The 15,706-nt window shown below is 38.1% G+C and overlaps 4 protein-coding genes across 10 annotated transcripts; 1 reads left to right on the top strand and 3 right to left on the bottom strand.

Annotated features, from left to right (window-relative positions):
* Positions 1-187: 187 nt before the first annotated feature.
* On the bottom strand, positions 188-9,513 carry LOC111793396 (Pseudouridine synthase family protein). 7 transcript variants are annotated; one of them, XR_015420733.1, is made up of 12 exons: positions 9,267-9,513; positions 8,998-9,100; positions 8,147-8,328; positions 7,554-7,699; positions 6,324-6,415; positions 5,792-6,132; positions 4,830-4,893; positions 4,269-4,331; positions 3,894-4,034; positions 2,384-2,838; positions 1,983-2,175; positions 188-1,880 (listed from the first exon to the last, which is right to left on the bottom strand). XR_015420733.1 is itself a non-coding variant. In XM_023675244.2 (9 exons), the coding sequence occupies exons 1-9, from the start codon at positions 9,416-9,418 to the stop codon at positions 3,843-3,845; spliced, it is 1,335 nt and encodes a 444-aa protein (XP_023531012.2). In that variant the 5' UTR covers positions 9,419-9,513; the 3' UTR covers positions 3,713-3,842. The 7 variants fall into 7 exon arrangements, 1 of the variants encoding a protein (XP_023531012.2); XR_015420732.1 differs by lacking the exon at positions 2,384-2,838 and having other exon boundaries at positions 1,983-2,001; positions 2,102-2,175; XR_015420731.1 differs by lacking the exon at positions 2,384-2,838 and having other exon boundaries at positions 1,983-2,001; positions 2,110-2,175.
* Positions 623-3,569, top strand: PRK2A (Leucine-rich repeat protein kinase family protein). The gene is made up of 3 exons (XM_023675243.2): positions 623-1,301; positions 1,467-2,072; positions 2,434-3,569. The coding sequence occupies exons 1-3, from the start codon at positions 623-625 to the stop codon at positions 3,102-3,104; spliced, it is 1,956 nt and encodes a 651-aa protein (XP_023531011.2). The 3' UTR covers positions 3,105-3,569.
* A 2,517-nt stretch (positions 9,514-12,030) lies between the features above and the next one.
* On the bottom strand, positions 12,031-12,595 carry LOC111792566 (mitochondrial import receptor subunit TOM7-1). Its single transcript, XM_023674072.2, has one exon. The coding sequence runs from the start codon at positions 12,523-12,525 to the stop codon at positions 12,304-12,306; it is 222 nt and encodes a 73-aa protein (XP_023529840.1). The 5' UTR covers positions 12,526-12,595; the 3' UTR covers positions 12,031-12,303.
* Positions 12,596-14,374: 1,779 nt separating this feature from the next.
* Positions 14,375-15,699, bottom strand: LOC111792156 (uncharacterized). Its single transcript, XM_023673490.2, has 2 exons — positions 15,454-15,699; positions 14,375-14,636 (listed from the first exon to the last, which is right to left on the bottom strand). Exons 1-2 carry the CDS (start codon positions 15,619-15,621, stop codon positions 14,589-14,591), a joined length of 216 nt encoding a protein of 71 aa, XP_023529258.1. The 5' UTR covers positions 15,622-15,699; the 3' UTR covers positions 14,375-14,588.
* Positions 15,700-15,706: the final 7 nt, after the last annotated feature.

The following is a 15,706-nucleotide window of genomic DNA, read 5'->3' as shown; positions in this document are numbered from 1 at the left end:
GCCCAACGTCCTTGTTGGCACATGGCTGGTGTTTCGATACCATTTTGTTAGAGAAAACTCTTCAAGACCGTGAGATTGAGGAGATACGTAACGGGCTAAAGCGAACAATATCTGTTGATGGTAGATTGTGACGTTAAAATTGTAATTTAGCCCAAAAAAAGAAAAAGAAAAAGAAAAACGAGAAGAATGAGTTGTATGCTGTAAATAAAACATAACAAAAAGGAATGGACTATTTTTTTTTTTGGGTGAAGAAATGCGTAGTTGTAAAAAGGAAAAAAAAAAAAAAAAAGGGAAATGGAAGAAAAATGTGGGAAAGAAAAGACTTGGTCAACTTTGAAGCCACCCATTTTGATGTGTCGCACAAAATGTTCTCGTAGCCTTTCTTTCTGTCTCTCCAATTCTGAATCCTATTCTTAGCTCTGTTTTTTGCCCCTCCGTCCGTACATCCTCTGTTTCCCTCTTTCTTCAATGCCATCAAGTGCCCTCTTTCCCTTCACCCCTTCTTCTTCAGCCCCATCACACCCACACAAGCACCTTCTCCTTTAATTGCCTAACCACCGCGGTCTTAATTAAAAGGGCGCGCACGCCGCCGCCGCGTGCATTACCATAAAAGTTCAGAACTATGGCAAGCCCATCTCCACCGCCGGCCACCTCCACCACCTTCACCATCCTTCTCATTTTGATATCCTTTGAGGTCTTCTCATCGAAGGCTGCTTCTACAGACGCAGAAGCGCTTCTCAAGTTCAAAGGGTCTCTGGAAATGAACAATGATGTGTTGGGAAATTGGGCCGCCGGGTCCTCCCCTTGCACCGGCGACAAGGCGAACTGGGTCGGGATTCTTTGCGAGAAGGGGAATGTCTGGGGATTGAAGCTTGAAAACATGGGGCTCAAGGGTCACATTGACGTTGAGTCTCTGGAAGGGGTGCCCCAATTAAGGTCAATCAGTCTTATGAAGAATGACTTTGATGGGTCTCTGCCGGACGTCAAGAGACTCGGGGCATTGAAATCCCTGTATTTGTCAGGAAACCACTTCTCAGGGGACATTCCTGGGGATAAATTTTCAGGCATGTTGTCTTTGAAGAAAGTTCATTTGGCTCAGAACCATCTGGAGGGGCAGATTCCTTGGTCCTTGGCTGAGTTGCCACGATTGTTGGAGCTCAGGCTTGAAGCGAACCACTTTTCTGGCCAAATTCCTAATTTTGCACAGAAGACATTGAAGGTCTTTAATGTCTCCGGCAATGAACAACTTCGTGGCTCAATCCCACGAGCTTTCAGCAACTTCGATCCATCCTCCTTTACAGGTCACAACAATAATCTTCATATATTTCTTGCTCATGACTTTCAGATTCCATTTGATATCATATCATAAAACTGCCTATGAATGCTTCCTTTTGATGGGGATAGCTCAAGAAAATTTGAAGTTTTGGACTTATATAATAAGCTAATTCTCCCATTCCCATATGCAGGCCTTCACTGTTTATGTGGAAAACCACTTGATAAGCCATGCACCACTTCAAAAATGCCATCAATTGCGAGCATCATAATGGTTTCAATAGCTGTGACAGCGGCTCTACTTGCCATCGGAGCCGGAATAGTCATCCTTAGCCGTCGAAACCAATCGTCTTCTAATGAAGAGAATCCAGCCCACAGCAAATCTCCAAATGCTAGTGTGTCAAGTCCAGCAATCGGGTCGAGGTCACCCGATCGAGGCTCCAGTCATGGAAGCGTGGCGGGTAAACGGGCAGCCGAGAGTGCTAAGTTGTCATTTGTAAGAGATGATACAGAGAGGTTTGATTTATCAGACTTGCTTAAAGCCAATGCAGAAATCCTAGGAAGTGGATGCTTTGGATCTTCCTACAAAGCAGCCTTGACCAATGGACCTGTGATGGTTGTGAAGAGATTCAAGCAAATGAACAATGTGGACAGAGAGGAATTCCAAGAACATATGAGGAGAATTGGAAGGTTGAAACACCCCAACTTACTTCCTCTCGTCGCCTACTACTACAAAAAGGAAGAAAAACTTCTCATTACAGACTATGTTGAGAAGGGTAGCTTGGCTGTTCAACTTCACGGTATATTTATCTTTAATATCGTAACCTACCAACTTACACTTGAATTTTGTGATAACTTAACATGATTGATATCGAACAATAAGTTCTTTAGTCAGGTTCGTTCCTGTAAGGCACAAGTGAAAGAAGTGTTAAAAACGTGCATAATAATCCATCAACTTAAACTTTTATATGATATTAGAGAAGAAGATTATATGTTCGAACTTTTATGAAGTCCACCAAGGGAAGGTTAGTGATAAATATATCTTATCATATCATATTAGTTTAGACTTTTGAGTTTAGTAGTCATCTTACAATACCGATCTAATATTTACCTGTGCTTCACAACTTGGCTGAATTGGATTCTCTTCTCCATTCCTTTTAGGGCACCAAGCCGTGGGACAACCAGCCATTGATTGGCCTTCAAGGTTGAAGATCATCAAGGGCGTTGCAAAGGGTCTTCGTTATCTCTATGCTGAACTTCCGAGTCTTATAACCCCACACGGCCATCTCAAGTCCTCAAATGTCCTTCTCAAGGCCAATTTTGAGCCCCTTCTTTCAGACTATGGCTTGATCCCGGTTGTGAACCAAGAACACGCCCAAGAGCTAATGGTGGTTTACAAATCTCCCGAGTACACTCAACTAGGTCGCATCACAAAAAAGACAGACGTGTGGAGCTTTGGGATGTTGATCTTTGAGATTCTAACTGGGAAATTCCCAGCCAGCTTTCTGCGTCAGAGCAAGAGTGGCGGCGAGGAGGAAGATTTGGCAAGTTGGGTCAAATCTATTCCTGAAAAAGAATGGATCGGCCAAGTGCTTGATAAGGACATGGGGCCAACCAAGAACAGTGATGGTGAGATTACGAAGCTACTGAAGATTGCAATAGCATGTTGCGAGAGCGATTTCGAGAAGAGAATGGATTTGCGAGAGGTTGTGGAGAAGATCGAGGAGTTGAAAGAAAAAGATGGGGATGAAGATTTCTATTCATCATACGCAAGTGAAGCTGATATTAGATCTTCAAGAGGGTTATCTGACGAACTCAATTTCGCCATATGAGCTGGTGCTCGATTTAAAAAGCCTATTAAAGCAACAGTGAGGCCTAAATGGGAAGACTTAAATGGCATGCTAATTCTAACTGAAAGAGGAGAGGTTGAAGATGAAGATATAAAGTGGAGACAGGGCTTTCCGATGAATAGTATAGGTTCTGAAGGTAGAACGGAAAATTAATGTGTGTTTGCTTTGGCTCCACAATAGGGAAGTTGGGATGCATGATTGATAATTCTCTCCTGGGTGAAAATCTCTAAATTCTTGGGTACTGGGAATCTCAAATTGATTGTTACTATTTTTTCTAAAGAAAAATCTATTTCTAGAAAGCAGTGAAGTAAGCAGACATGCGACTAGATTACACTAGCATAGGCATAGACTTGTACCACTAAAACAACTTCGCTAAACAATCCGGTTGTGCTCTCCAATTGGGAATTGGATATGAAGTAAATAAGACAGAAAGTGTACTTAATCATATACCTGGAAACAAAATTCAAATATAGCTCATATGGGTAAAGCTGAGGTTCGAATCTCTAGGCGTGAGTTGGACCAAACAAAAACTCACCTCCAACCTTATGCATATGCAAACACCTAAACTGATGTGTGCTAAAACTCACCTCTGAACAAATATTTCTCTTGACACAATTCAATCACTAAATTAATAATGGTAGAAAATTTGGTAATAATAACACCATCAATCAAATGACGGGTTAGTCCATGCAGCTTTCATGGGAAAAAGGGAAAAAAAAATTAGTCATTTAATATGAAGCAATTTTGTGGATCAAATTCTGTATAACCTACATCAACGAGACTGAGGCCATCAGGAGGCGCAGGAGGTGCAGTGGCACGTCGACATGTGGCATCCATCAGCTTTAGTAACGCATCCTCTCCAGCACCAGCAGCTGCCTCTCTAATTGCTGTTGCAACAAGCACCCGCACCATCTGCAAGGTCATGATTAGATTCCTTTATAATTGGTAGTATTCAACCGAAGACGATAATTAGTGCCATCAAAATATGAAGGAGCCTTATGGTTGTATAACATTGCTATAACTGAAGGGAAATTCCAATGCTTACGCTTAAGTTTGAGCAGTTGGTGAAAAGGTTGGATCTAAATAAGGCCAATTTTACGTTCAGTACAATATAACCATTAGCCTAATTAACCCTGGAGATGTTACCTTCCTCAAGAAGCGATTAGCAACCAGCTCAACACACATAACACTTCTTCCTACGCCTTGGTCCTGTCAATACAACACTACCACTTAGATCTTTAAATTCGGAATAGGGTTATTCAAGAGCACGTCACTAGTTTTGTTGGAGTATTAAGACATGGATAAACAAATAAGTATACATGTATGTATGATCAGAAAGGAACAGAATTTGTCTAAGGTTATCCAAATTAAGATACTGACAGAAGAGAATGCAACCCTTGTCAATAAAATTTTAATTTGCATTGAATCGAGCTCATGCTTGGACTCGTTTGCTTTGAAATAATTTTCCACAGGTTCTGTCTCCTCGACTCGCACTCACTTTTCCACAAACTCATCTTCAGTTCTCTATGTTCTCAACCAGTGGAAAACACAAGGCAAAAAACAAGTTTCTTCCTTTTTTTAGTGTAAGTGAGCATAGAATAATGTTTTACAGTTATAACTCCACAAAGAGATTTCAAGAAGGGGATGAAGGAAAAAGATAATCAAAGAAAAGGAGGTCGAGAGCATGAAGGGACAACAAGTGGATACCAAGCATGGTAATCTAGCTTCCATTGCTCGGGCATGGTATACAAAACATTCCGTAGGTGGACCTCTGAAAAGGAGGAAAGTCACTATTAGTACATGTCAAAAAGATCCGAACCTCATCCTATCATTGATAAGAAAACATTTGGGAAAAAGAAAGCTACAAGCAAGCATATTAATCTCACGTTGACACAAACAAAAAGTTCTCGATTGACAAATTGTATTACTAACTTTGTTTAGTCGATCTGCAGACTAGCTATCCTGATCATATCTACACGCACATTCATCTCATGATAACACAAACAAAAAATTCTCAACTGATAAACTATATAACTAAGAGCCGGTTTGGGAGGATTTCTAAGTGCTTAAAGAAGTGTTTTAAGCACTAGGAAAGACACTCCAAACAGCCCTTAACTTTGCTAAGTCAATCTTCAAACTATCCATCCTGATCATATCTAAAATCAAATCTTCATTTTTTTTTTTCTCTCTCTCTCTCTCTCTCTCAAAAGAACTCGATAGGATGAGAAGTACAAAAGGGGAAACAGAAGTACCACTTAGGGCCTAGAAAAACTGTTCAAGGAAGAGTCAATTACATTAGGTGGGTAATTGAACTTAGGCTCGACTGCTTACAAATTTAACATTGCCCATCTCTCCTCCTTTCCTTATTTTTTATGAGAAACAAACCATGTTCCTTTCTATCCCCAGATCCCACAAAAGAGCATATAGACTGGATTCATCCATTTCATATTCCTATAAATAACTTCTAAAAGAATTCAAAAGAGTGACTAACGGAATAAGAAGGAAAATGTAGATAGGCTTTATGAGCAGAATAAGAAGGAAAGTGACAATAGCCTTTATGAGCAGAAAGTTTTGGGGAAAAAAAAAAGAATAATGATAATCAAACTTGACGCTAGAACAACTAAAAAAAAAAGAGGAAAGAAATAATTTATTCAATTCATGATTCTCACTCGTTTCTAGATGCTTTGGTGTCACGTGCAAACATCTTGTAAGACAATAACTTTCCTTCTAGTTTCCTTAGTAGTTGGTTAACCCTCATTATACTAAATGTTTGAGGCTTATTAGCTGATGCAGGCTCCTCATCATCCTGACTGAGGACCAAATTATTCAGGATCTCATCCTTGCATTCACCATGTAAAACTTCTATTTTATCACGATCCTCTTCTCTACTGTTTTCTACATCTTCCCAAATTGCAAAATTTGGCTCCATGTTCTCTCCGTCCTTCAGAGGAAAAATATACAGATATCGCCTCCATTTAGCAGAGAAGTTTGGATGGAACATACGAGACACCTACAGCAGAAAGTGATATGAGAAGTTACATGTATAATGTATCTGAAAGATAGAGACAAGAAAAATAGAAAGATAAGTTAAACCACTCAGTTCTGCAACAATATTAAAGCTAGACACTGGAGCATCACGTTCATTCCAGTGACACATTTTCATAAAAAATAAAAATAAATAAAACAAATCCTTAATATTACCTGAGAAACAGATAAGACTCTGAGTTTTCCCGGAGCTGCATTATTGATGGAACCTTCAATGTCTTGAGGTTTAACATCTGTGCGCCAAGTATCTACAAGTGATTGGAGTTTAGTCAGATATTGCATCTCTAAAATAGAACATTAATAATTAAGTGAGTGAAGTCAGAAAGAGAATCGTTTTCCCTTCCAACGGAAATTTGAAATCAATGAAGGAAAGAAATTGCTACAACTCTTTTCTTTTTTTTCTTTTTTCTTTTTTTTTTTTGGTGAGAAACATAGCTTCCCTCATTTCATTGAAGAAATGAAATTACAAAAGGACAAAAAATGTGCCAGAGGAATTAAAGAAAACATTCCATTGGATAATGAGAGATGAAAGCCTATAATCATGGAAATGAGAGGAGAATTTACACTAAGAGAGAGCAAGGCAAGTAAGGTGTTTGAAAAATGCATCAAAATTAGTAGCTTTGTCCTCGAATATCCGGTGATTACGCTCCAACAAAAATAACTCAAATACTTCATATATTAATTGTGTTTTTCTAAACAATTTCACATGTATAAATTTATGTTAAAGAACTCAAACCAAAGGAAGCATGGTTCAGCTTGAATTATATTATTGGTATTGTGATGCTCAAGTATTTTTGATGCCTAGCTTGAATTCTATTATCGTTGTTGAGGTCCAGATTGGAAATAATTGAAACAAAACATTCAATCTTCTTCACCAACTTGCCTTTCATATAGCATCAAATATGGAACTCTGCAAATGGTAAAAAGAAATGCATTCCCAAGTCCCATGGCAGATGAGTTAATAACCGGTGATGGGTATCTTGGTCAAGTCTTCTAAGCTATATGCAACTAAAGATCGGCCTAGTTAAACTACAGTGCGCACAGTACGGCCGTTTTTTTTTTTTTTTACTCTGGCTACTTTTTATGGGAAAGTTATTTCCTGAAGTTCCAGTGTAGCACCTCCTACCGATTATTTAAAAAGGAAAATTTTATGAGACCTTAATCAATAAAAGAGCTATGATTATATTAAACAGAGTATACCCCATGCCTGTTTTAATACTACTTACTTTCAACAACTACCAAAGATCTCAAGAAATAATATAGAAGATAAAATTTATTCTAATATAAGACTTCATTTTTTAGATGAGATAAAATATAACAGAGTTGTGGAAATAAATATCTAAACAAGCAAAAACGTCATGTCAATAAAGATTAAAACTAACATACAGAATGAGCAAACTTGTCGCAAAGCTGTCACCCCTTTGTCAGTGCGCCCAGCAACCACAGCACATCCTTCTATCGGTAAGCATCTATCTTTTAGCTGCTGAGCTTTTTTCTCATCTACAAATTTCCCAAGAGATTTTTCCACCACACTGCCAAAGGATACAAGTAGAAATAATCATATAAGATACAGGAGTGCTTTCCATTTCTAGATTGCAATCAAACTATTTATGCATCAAAAGGTATTAAAATACTACTTTAAGCTATTATACTGGAAGAATGAGATACGATAAAAGGAAATGTGAGATTAGCAAGGTTGGTTGACCAAATTTGGACAATGAACTCAAGAGGAATGTTTCACTCGAACTGGAGGCATTGGATTTTCTATTGTATCTCTAGCACTCGATTCTCCACAAAAAAAGATTCCTTAATTGTATCTCTAGAACTATCTTCTCAAACATTATCTAGAACTTACAAATACTTAAGAATTTTTTCTATTAAGACTTCATAATGAAAAGAACATTGCTAGCTTCAAAAGCTCCCAGTTGCGTATGTATATTACTTGGCATATGGTTCACATTTTCTTGAAACATGCTTACCCCTGAACAGTATTCAACTCTGGCTGCTTTTGCCACCCATCAAAAGAATTTCCATGGTAGGAAAGAACAATCTTAAATGTTGCCCTTGCCCACCTCCCAGTCCCATCTTTAACCGGAGCTCTGTTTAACTCTGCAGTGTTGCAAACCGGTTGAATCTCAGTATCATCATGATCACGAACTGTCTGTGGATAAAGTACTAAAAACTATAAATAAATAAATGATATCTTCTTGTTTTATACAGAAAGATAATTAAAGAACAAAATTTTCATCCTCATTTTTTCTAATTGTAATCAACCAACGGAATTTATAAAATAAGATTTTCTAAAAAAACATGAAGCCGATCACTAAATCAAATGTAAGAATTGATAGCATGGATTTGATTAAAACTCATCTCTAAAACTGAGAATCCAAGAAAAAATTAGTACTAAAGCAGATATTAAGTTAAGAACCAGAGAACCTGAACATAAAGAAATCCAAGTCCTTAGGATTTACAAATTCGTACAACAATTACATTATCCTCGCTCTTTTCCCTACTATTTTAGGTTGCAGGAGGAGGATTCATGATTGTTTTTAACTACTCATGGAACTGCATTGCTTGGAGTAAACGAAAGTAACTCATGCTGATATAACATTACAAGGTAAGCGGCATTAGATATATATATAGCTCGTTCTTAGAGTTAGCATCACGAGAGAGAGAGAGAGAGATTCACATGGTCGCAAGGGAGGGGAAAAGATTCCTAGTTCACAATTCCATTGCTTTCATCTTAAGAAACGGAAGAGTCATAAAGAAAGAGGCAACAAGTTTGCAAATGAAAATAAGTTTATAGAAATCGTTGATATTGGATACCCACCTCAGTTCCAAGCGATGACAGTGATAATCTTCCATTAACAGCATGAGAGTAAAAATCAAGCACTTCTTGCCACGGCCTTTCATACATGAATTGGTAGCTTTCCCTGCCAAAAGCATCCAACATCTTGATTGACAACCTTCTCAAATTCAGATTGAATTACTACAAACAAAAGCGAACCTCTCGCAGATACAGAATCCGATTCGAAGTACCTCACGGAGAATTTCAAATCGATTAAAGCAATAGATATCGAAAATGAAGGAAAGCAAAACCTGGAAGTCCATCGGGCATTTCTGCAGCGATCAGTGTGGTTATAGTGAAGATAGTCCTTTTTCTGAGCTCGATTCTCCATCAGACACTTAATACCGAAACCGAAACCGGCACCTGATGGTGATAGCAGTCTAGCCCTTGGATTTGGTATCATAACCACCGCACCACCCAACCTGAGCGGACGACTGTATTTTGCAGTTGCAGCCGCCGGCGCGGCAGGGACGATAATGTAAATCCACGTAGATGTTGCAGTCAAGCAGATGTAAGAGAGCAAGCCCATATTCATCCAACCGGAAAAAGCCCAATATGGCCGAGCCCATCAAAGTATGCGGGCCTGTTAGTCGACAGATATGTCGCTGGATTTGGGCCGAGTATGTTGGTGTTAAGAATGAGAAATTGAACCTTGAAAATTCCCTTTAAATAGAATACAAACTACAAACTAATATGTCCGTACCTGAATCTGTCAGGATTAAAACCTGCTCGTAAACTGGTTCTTGATGTTCTTGATGGTAGGAGTAATTTGTAGCAGAAGAATATAAATTTACAGTGTTTCTAGATTACGAGTGAGAATAATGAGGATAATTGCATTGGTGGTTGTTCCAAATATGTTTGATTTGTTTCACCCATAATGTCGGAGGTTCATACCCTCTTATAGTAAAAAAAAATTGACTACAAACCTTACCTTTTAAATGTTGTAAATATCCAAATGCTAAACTATTTGCCTTTTTTTGCTACAAAGTATTGGTCTTGAGCTATCTTTGTTGAATAAGAGCGTTTTGAATCCGATGTCAATGGAAGAGCGTTTTTCAATTCTAAGGCTTAAGTTTGTCGCGATAACGATTTCAGTGTCTTGTTTCAAGTTCACAAAATGTCAAGGTGTAATCAAATGGATTTTAAAAAGAAGTATGATTTGTTGGACCAGCAAGCTAATAGCTTGAAACGAAGAAATTCACGTATTTAACCGATCACGGAGCTCTCAACTGAGTTGTTTAGGTTCTGAAATTCCATTTGAGGGGTCTCGGTTCGAAGGTTAGAAAATGTATGTGGTGCGGGCTAATCTCTTTCGACCAGTTCAGGTGAAAGGGAAGGGTGATCGAGGGTACCCAGACGTCGATATCTCTTCTCTATGGCGGGAGGTTTCTTTCGTCTCGACGAGTGTGTTGTGGGAGAAGGAGTACCTATGCCTCTGAATCGATAGGATGAGCATTCTAAGCAGTCGTAGGTAAAGGAGACAAGGGCAAGGCACCGAAGATGTTCGAGACTCAACTTCCATCCGCCATTAGCTTGAAACGAAGAAATTCACGTATAAGCTCACAACACAAGCACTCAAACCAAATTCATGGGGCTAAAGCCCTTAATCCCTGCAAACGTGAACCAATCTTGAAAATATATGATTTAGCAGGATGATTGGAAGAGAAGAGTGGTATGTTTCTTCAATATTCATTAACATCCCAAGCTTCATAGCTTTTCTTACGAACTCAACACCTATCTTCAAGTTACCATTTCTAAATGACCGGTGCAAACAGAGAAGATGTAAGATCCTACATCGGTTGAAGAGGGAAACGAAACATTTCTTAGAAGGTTCTGGAAACCACTCCCTAGTAGACGTATTTTTAAACCGTGAGGTTGATAGCAACACGTAACGGACTAAAGCAGACAATATTTGCTAGCAGTAGGCTTAGACTGTTATAAATAGTATCAGAGCTACACACCGAGCGATGTGCCAGCAAGAACGTTGGGCCCCCAAGGGGGTGGGATTGTGAGATCCCACGTCGGTTGGAGAGGAGAACAAAACATTTCTTGTAAGGGCGTAGAAACCTCTCCCTAACAGATGCGTTTTAAAACCGTGAGGCTTACGCCGATACATAACAGCCCAAAGCAGACAATATTTGCTAACGATGGGCTCGAGCCCTCTGCAAAGATTGAGCGAGAACAACATCAAGTATCAACATTGGATTGAGATTGATGCAAAGAAACTTTGAACAAATTACTTGGAAAGTAACATGACTCTTATATTAGCTATAGAAAGTCAATACAAATGAATTGAAACAAGTAAGAAGAACAGAATGAAACACATATAGCATTCGCCAGTACTCAAATTATGGACAGGACAGCCAAAAAAACCAACAATAGATGGACCCAAAATCCAGTGGAAATGTCAGAAGCCAAGTTGAGTCAAGAATCACTAAAATCACTCTCAATCTTTGGGATTGAGCATCAATAACTACATTCCAATTCACACAAGTGAAGGACTTTGAATACAATACACCATCAGCAAGAAGAACAACCGATACGCATGCCAAACTCCAATGAACAAAGAATACAAAGCTACCCAGGCCACAGAAATGTTTCTGTTATGAATCAAAGCCGGAACCAACACATACAGGACAATGTATCTAACAGAAAAAATGATAGCAACTCAACATAGGCTAGGTCAGATAACACAAGATGCTAAGAACATGAACACTACTAACAGAAGCCTCACACTCACGTCAAAGAGATTTTAGACATTTTGGTTCAAACTTACTCATGATCAGATTCTGAAGGAAACATTTTACATACTAGAACATGAGGAAGGATAATAGAATCAAGTCATACAAGGGTGAGTATAAAACTTTTATCAGTTACCATGAGAAAGAAGGTAGGAAAAATAGACAGATACAGGATGTCACCCAAATTCCACCAGTCATGAAGGATCTGAAAATAAAGTCTAAAACAGTTCAATTCGAAATTTCGGGGGGGAAAAGTGCATCAAGATTCATAATATTTCAGAAGAAATGCAAAATAGATCGAAAACTTCGTTCAAATTACAAATCTTTCATAGTTTCAAAGCATGCCAAGCAGAGCAGCGCAATATTATACCCAAAACTAACAAAATTTAATATGCTAACTAAACCTATCCACCACCCCAAAAAAAAAAAAAAAAAAAAAAACAACAAATCCACATAAAACAGAAACCCAAGTCGTGAATCGACGAAAAGGCACCGATCCATCAGAAAAAGCGCCAAATCTTGGAGAAACGTATCGCAACAAATCAGATCAGACGGGACTGAGAAGTTGGGAGAGCTGAGGCTTTGGCTCAGAATTCATGCCGATGATGATGACCAGAGGAATGAAGCCATAGTGGGTGATGACCTTGGCTTTCTTCACGGCCCAAGTGGTCCATTCCTTGAAGGCTTGGGTTGCGGATTTCCCCTCAGATGACTTGGAAGAGCCCTTTGTGCTCTTGCCCTTGCTTTTAAGAGAAACATTCGACGCCATTGCTACCAGAATTCGATCTTTGGTGAATGCTGGTGATACCTTCTTCTTGTTCTTGTTTTGATGCGCGCCTGTAGTGCCTTTAAACCCTAATTACACCATACACGTGGACCGGTCTGGCTCGTACGTCATTACCGGCTATAGCCAGTTCAAGCCACATTTAATTAGTCTATTCAACATTAATACAATTATTTGTTAGTATAAATTCATTGCAAATTTATTAGGTAATGGATACTATTTGCAGTCGAGTTCAACTTTAAAAATTAAAATAGGGAAAAATATATGTTTTTTTTTTTTTTTTTTTTTTTTTTTACATAGTGGGTCTTATCTATAACTTTAATGATTGTATATTATAATAGTTCAAAGCATAGTATAAAAACACGTGTAATTATGGCTAGAACGGGTGTCGTAGAATGAAGAAGTCTTATTTAAACGAAGAATAGAAGAGGGAGTAGGAAGAAAGATGCCCATAATAGGTATTGTATTTCTATCCCGGTTAGTTGATTTTTCTTTTTTTTTTTCCTTTTTTTTTTCTTTTTTTTTTTCTTTTTTTTTTTGTGAAAGATAATATTAAAATTTGATCTTTTTAAAAATAATGTTAGGTAAAAGAAAAATTATATTATATTTTTGTTGATGAAGCTTATATTAGATTTTTGTTTTCGTTCTTTAATAAAATTTATATTTTAAAATAAAAATTATACATTAGAAAAGTTTATTTGAAACTTTAAAGATAAAATAAAAACATGGAGAAAAATTCCCAGTAGAAAACTTGTAGATTCAACTTGTAGATTCTCCGCTTCTTAATCTTGTTCCATAGACATCTCTAGTCAAAACTACTCTTAAAAACATTTAAAATAACAAGAAATCTAAATCTCTCCCATAGGGTTAAATGGATAAAATGACTTGTACTAAACAAAATGAAAGTGTATATCATTCAACTTTAATACAATCAGAACCGAACATAACTCAACTAGTGATCACTATGACTAACCACTATGACTAACGAAAGTAGGACAAGAATGTGTAACTCAACTAGTGATCACTATGACTAACGAAAGTAGGACAAGAATGTGTAACTCAACTAGTGATCACTATGACTAACGAAAGTAGGACAAGAATATGTAACTCAACTAATGATCACCATGACTAACTATTGTGACTAACGAAAGTAGGAAAGTAGGACTAGAATGTGCCACAACATTTCCAATTCATATTGGAGCCTCCACCTTGACATCTCCAATTTTCGGAGGTGAAAGAAGCATATTTAGGGAACAATGATGGTCCCTAAGCCAATAACAACCACCAAACAATGCCTTCATACATTAACATAACACAACCACCAAACAATACCTTCATACATTAACATAACATAAGCCGTCAATCAATACCCCTGGTATATCGGCACACAACATTCTCATCTCTCATCTCTCATCTCTAATCACTACTCTGCCTCTACCTCACAATTAAAACCGGCAAGATGTGAGATCCCACATTGATTGGAAAAGGGAACGAGTGTCAGCAAGGACGCTAGACCCCGACGCATTTAGATTTTTGAGATCCCACATTAGTTGGAGAGGGGAACGAAGCATTCTTTATAAAGGTGTGGAAACCTTTTTTAAAAAACCCTAAGCGGAAGTTTGGAAAGGAAAGTCCAAAGAAGACAATATCTGCTTGCGGTGGGCTTACGCGGTTACACAAGAAAGGAAAGGGCAACACCCTATTTCCTAAACAGAAGAAATTACCAACAATTTACCACCAGCCATCTTATGTAAATTAACCAATTATCACAATGGAACTCTGGCATTCCTGAGCCACATGATAATCAAAGCACCCCGTGTTCAGAAAAAGGACGAAGACAAGGAAATATGCATAACATATTTGGAAGGCATGATCTTCAACAAAAAATACTCAGCGTTCACAAAATGACATGAAATACAGTGTAATTGCATAGCATAAAGCTGAAATATTGTCCCAGAATCCAAATTGGTGGGTGTTCAGTGTTCTCACATAGATAAGAAAGGTTTGATTACTCCAAGGAATTATTATTGCAGTCCCAAGTACGGTGCTCAAAAGAACTTCCTGTAAGGTCTGCCGGCATCCTCATCTTGCATATGCTGTCATCGTAATGTTAGAGACCAAGTTACGTTTTAGAAGAAAGATCGAAAAAGAGTGTGCGGCGACTTGAAAATTACAGACAATCAGCACTTCAATAATGAGAACGAAAACTTGCATAAATGAAGAACGCAAAACAAGAACTATATGCACATTTTAAAGGAAAATAAGCGAAGATTGGAAAAACCACAGATGAACACAGTTACAAGACAGGAGTTAAGACCACCAACATTCACAAAACAGTATTTCTGCCGAATATCTCCGAAGCAAAACATGTTATAGAAGCAATTTTTTCCCGCTAAACAGTAAAGCAAATATCATCATGCGTGATCGTGATCCTCCAAGAACACAAAAAGAACCATATTGTAAGATCCCCTAGAAATCTGACGCACTGTGATTAAAAATAGATGATCACAGTAAAATCTTAATTTTTGTTGTATTTCCTCCACAGATCCCAACAAAAACATATATTAACAAAAAAAATTTAGTACATCAAATGTGGGGATGGAGTCAGGATTCAAACCTAGAACAAAGGGAACATGAAATTTCGAACTCTATGAACAAAGGAATGACATCAAAGGAAATAGACAATCGGAAAATCATCAATTCACTTATTGACTTTTAAACAACCAAGCTGAAAGGAAATCCAGAGTCGCAAAATCGGAAGAAATGGAAACCCTAGGAAAGAACAATTCACCGGATTGAAACGCGCGATGTTGGTGGGCGTCAACAGATCAAAAAGGAACCAAAAAATAAATTGAACCACATACCAAAGCAAGAAAAAGGAACATAAAAGAGAAAAGAAAGAAACGATCTTACGAATTCCCTGACGATCCCCTTGTAAACGAGGAGGGGGATGGCGATGCCGAAGATACCCACAAGAGCAAAGTTACGGCGAGTCCAACGGAAGTTATGCTCAAGATTTTCTCTAGCAGAACCCCAATCCTCGATAAATCTGTTCTTCTGAGCTTCCATTCCTCCGCCCATTGTTGCTGTGTTCGAATTTCTTCCCTACTCTCTCTTCCTTCGCTTTGCCAGTCGACTAATTTTCACCACGCTCTTCGAACCAAAA

Source organism: Cucurbita pepo, chromosome 4 (assembly GCF_057944985.1).
Source record: "Cucurbita pepo subsp. pepo isolate OVF chromosome 4, ASM5794498v1, whole genome shotgun sequence".
Classification (NCBI taxonomy): domain Eukaryota; kingdom Viridiplantae; phylum Streptophyta; class Magnoliopsida; order Cucurbitales; family Cucurbitaceae; genus Cucurbita; species Cucurbita pepo.
Note: the sequence above shows the minus strand (reverse complement) of the source record. Positions and strands in the feature narration are given on the sequence as shown.